Source organism: Mirounga angustirostris, unplaced genomic scaffold (genome assembly GCF_029215605.1).
Source record: "Mirounga angustirostris isolate CCGP_5_RB_7025 unplaced genomic scaffold, mMirAng1.0.hap1 SCAF_3, whole genome shotgun sequence".
In the NCBI taxonomy this organism is placed as follows: domain Eukaryota; kingdom Metazoa; phylum Chordata; class Mammalia; order Carnivora; family Phocidae; genus Mirounga; species Mirounga angustirostris.
The window spans coordinates 159242461-159245108 of NW_026991711.1; the positions used below are offsets into that span (position 1 = coordinate 159242461).

Consider the following 2648-nt stretch of genomic DNA (forward strand, 5'->3'; position numbering starts at 1 on the left):
GTAGTCAGCCTTTACTGCCATTGCTTTCAGGGTAATTTGCATAGCATGGCTCATAGTGTTTTATGATTTTTCTTTTAAAAATAATCCTACTTGTTAGTCACTAAATCTGCTTAACTCTTCCGGTGCTGCCTCGCGTCTGGGGCACATCTGCAGAGTGAGAGAACATATCTCGCCCTTGGCGAGCGCCAAGGGAATTGGAGAAGGGCATCCCAGCTGGCACAGTTCAGTCTCTCCAGCCTCTGGGAAGATGGCTGTTCGAGGTAGGTCTGCCGAGGAAGTAGGCCCTGCGGCAGGGATGAGTGTTTGGGAGCCTTCCTGGGGAGTGCTCATGGGATGAACACCTGTAGAAGAGGAGGAAGGAGGGGATTCGACAGAGGGAGGAGTTGGACTGCAGTGCAGTCTTCATGGAAACCTGGACCAACTCTCAGGAGCATCCTGAAGATGACACGGTGTCTCAGAGTTGACCCAAGTGGTGGCAAGAGGGCTGGGCTTTTCTACCCCCCGAACTGATCAGTCACTGAGTATGGGAAGCTCCAACAAGGGGCTGGGACACAGTCAGCTGAGGCAATCCGTGAGCATGGCCGACAGCTGAGGACTGTCTCCTGAGGACACTTCCAGCAGCTGGGGAAATGCGTCCTTCATTCCTGATGGGAAACTGATGTGGGTGTTGCATCACGGTGTTCGCCATAATCATCATATTTCTCCTAATAACAAAGGCTCAATAGGACTGAGCACCCGAGCACCAGGGTATCTCCTGCTGACTTTTGTGAGGAAGTCTTTCTGTGGAATATTATTCAATATTATCCAAGAATCTGTTCCCCATTGCCTAATAACTTAATATATCATGAATCACTGAAATAAGCCATATATAGAATTGTAATATAACAAATTGTTTATATATAAACTTAAATAATATAAAAGGTCTTTGGAAATTTTAGTCATTTGTCTTACCCATGAGAGAGATCAGATGATTTATATTACTGCAAGTTTATGTAGAAATACATCGATTTTTCTGTTTCAACCAAACTTAGGCACTGAAGCTGAGCATTTCCATGGTGTTTTGGATTGGAGATGATGTTTTTCAAGGGACTTACTCATTCATGGTCAGATTTTCCTGGTTATAATGTTTTAACTTCCTTGGACTTCACTGAAAAGAAGTTTGTATAGCCTTTCGGCCGGAACTGCCATCTTCCAGTAATTTGCCAAAATGACCAACACAAAGGGAAAGAGGAGAGGTACCCGCTATATGTTCTCTAGACCTTTTAGAAAACATGGAGTTGTTCCTTTGGCCATATACATGCGAATCTATAAAAAAGGTGATATTGTGGACATCAAGGGAATGGGCACTGTTCAAAAAGGAATGCCCCACAAATGTTACCATGGCAAAACTGGAAGAGTCGACAATGTTACTCATCATGCTGTTGGCATTGTTGTAAACAAACAAGTTAAGGGCAAGATTCTTGCCAAGAGAATTAATGTACGCATTGAGCATATGAAACACTCAAAGAGCCGAGATAGCTTCCTGAAGCGTGTGAAGGAAAATGATCAGAAAAAGAAGGAAGCCAAAGAAAAGGGTACTTGGGTTCAACTGAAGCGCCCCCCTGCCCCACCCAGAGAAGTGCACTTTGTGAGAACCAATGGAAAGGAGCCCGAACTGCTGGAACCCAGTCCCTATGAACTCATGGCATGATAAATGTAAAGAAAATAAAAGACCTCAAGACTGTAAAAATGTTTCTCTCAATTGAATAGAAGTGTGGTGTCCTTTCCCCCAAAAAAATATTTAAAGCAAACTTTGTGTCCTAAAAAAAAAAAAAAAAGAAGTTTGTATAATGTGAGACCTATTTCACCCTATAATTTTAGAGTTCAAACTTTCTACATCAATAAAATTACTGCTTTAGGAAATTTCTGAAGAAAACATGGGTGCACAGTTTTGAAATGACCCCTGAGGCGGAGAGGCATTGAATCTCCACGTGCTGTGGTGCACAGAGGGAATCTGCTCACTTCGTGCGATCTTCGCATTTGAGTCAAGGGGAAACACCTAAAGATACCACAGTCAAAGGCTTAGAACATGGCTCAGATTTAAACACAAACAAAGGGTAATCTGGCCTGGCACAGTCTGGCCACGGCAGCAGTGTATCTGAAGGTTATGTTTTATGTTTATTAGCTCCATCCAGATGGCGTTTTATGTCCTTAATAACTTTGTCCCTGACTAAGCCATGAACCTACCATTTGACAAACACAGTAGGAAATGTCTATCAGCAGAAATGTCATTTTATAATCAGAAACATCACTTGAACGATTTGGAATACATTTTGAAAGAGTTTGATTTCTTTTATATGTCATTGCCTACAGTTATTTGTTGACAAACACAGCTTTTCCAACACGAACTGAGATTCAGTGAGCACCTGGAAGGCCTTTAAAAGAGCTACATATTTATGCTAATATTTTAGATGAGTAATGGCTTACATGGTAAGAGATCAGACTGCTTTGATGCACATTTATTCATCTTTATGTGCCCACAAAAATTAGTGTATAGTACATATTAATATTCCAGTGTCACAACAGAGACAGAAACAGCAGGTCTGAGGTCATCCAGTGAATTTCCCGTCCTCTTGGTTTCTCCTGGCTCTGCACTCAGAACTCTCTGT

General features: G+C 42.2%; 1 protein-coding gene across 1 annotated transcript; it reads left to right on the forward strand.

Annotated features, from left to right (window-relative positions):
* Positions 1-1189: 1189 nt before the first annotated feature.
* Positions 1190-1820, forward strand: LOC123838346 (large ribosomal subunit protein eL21-like). Its single transcript, XM_045867372.3, has one exon. It carries the CDS (start codon positions 1208-1210, stop codon positions 1688-1690), a length of 483 nt encoding a protein of 160 aa, XP_045723328.1. The 5' UTR covers positions 1190-1207; the 3' UTR covers positions 1691-1820.
* The last annotated feature ends 828 nt before the right edge of the window (positions 1821-2648 follow it).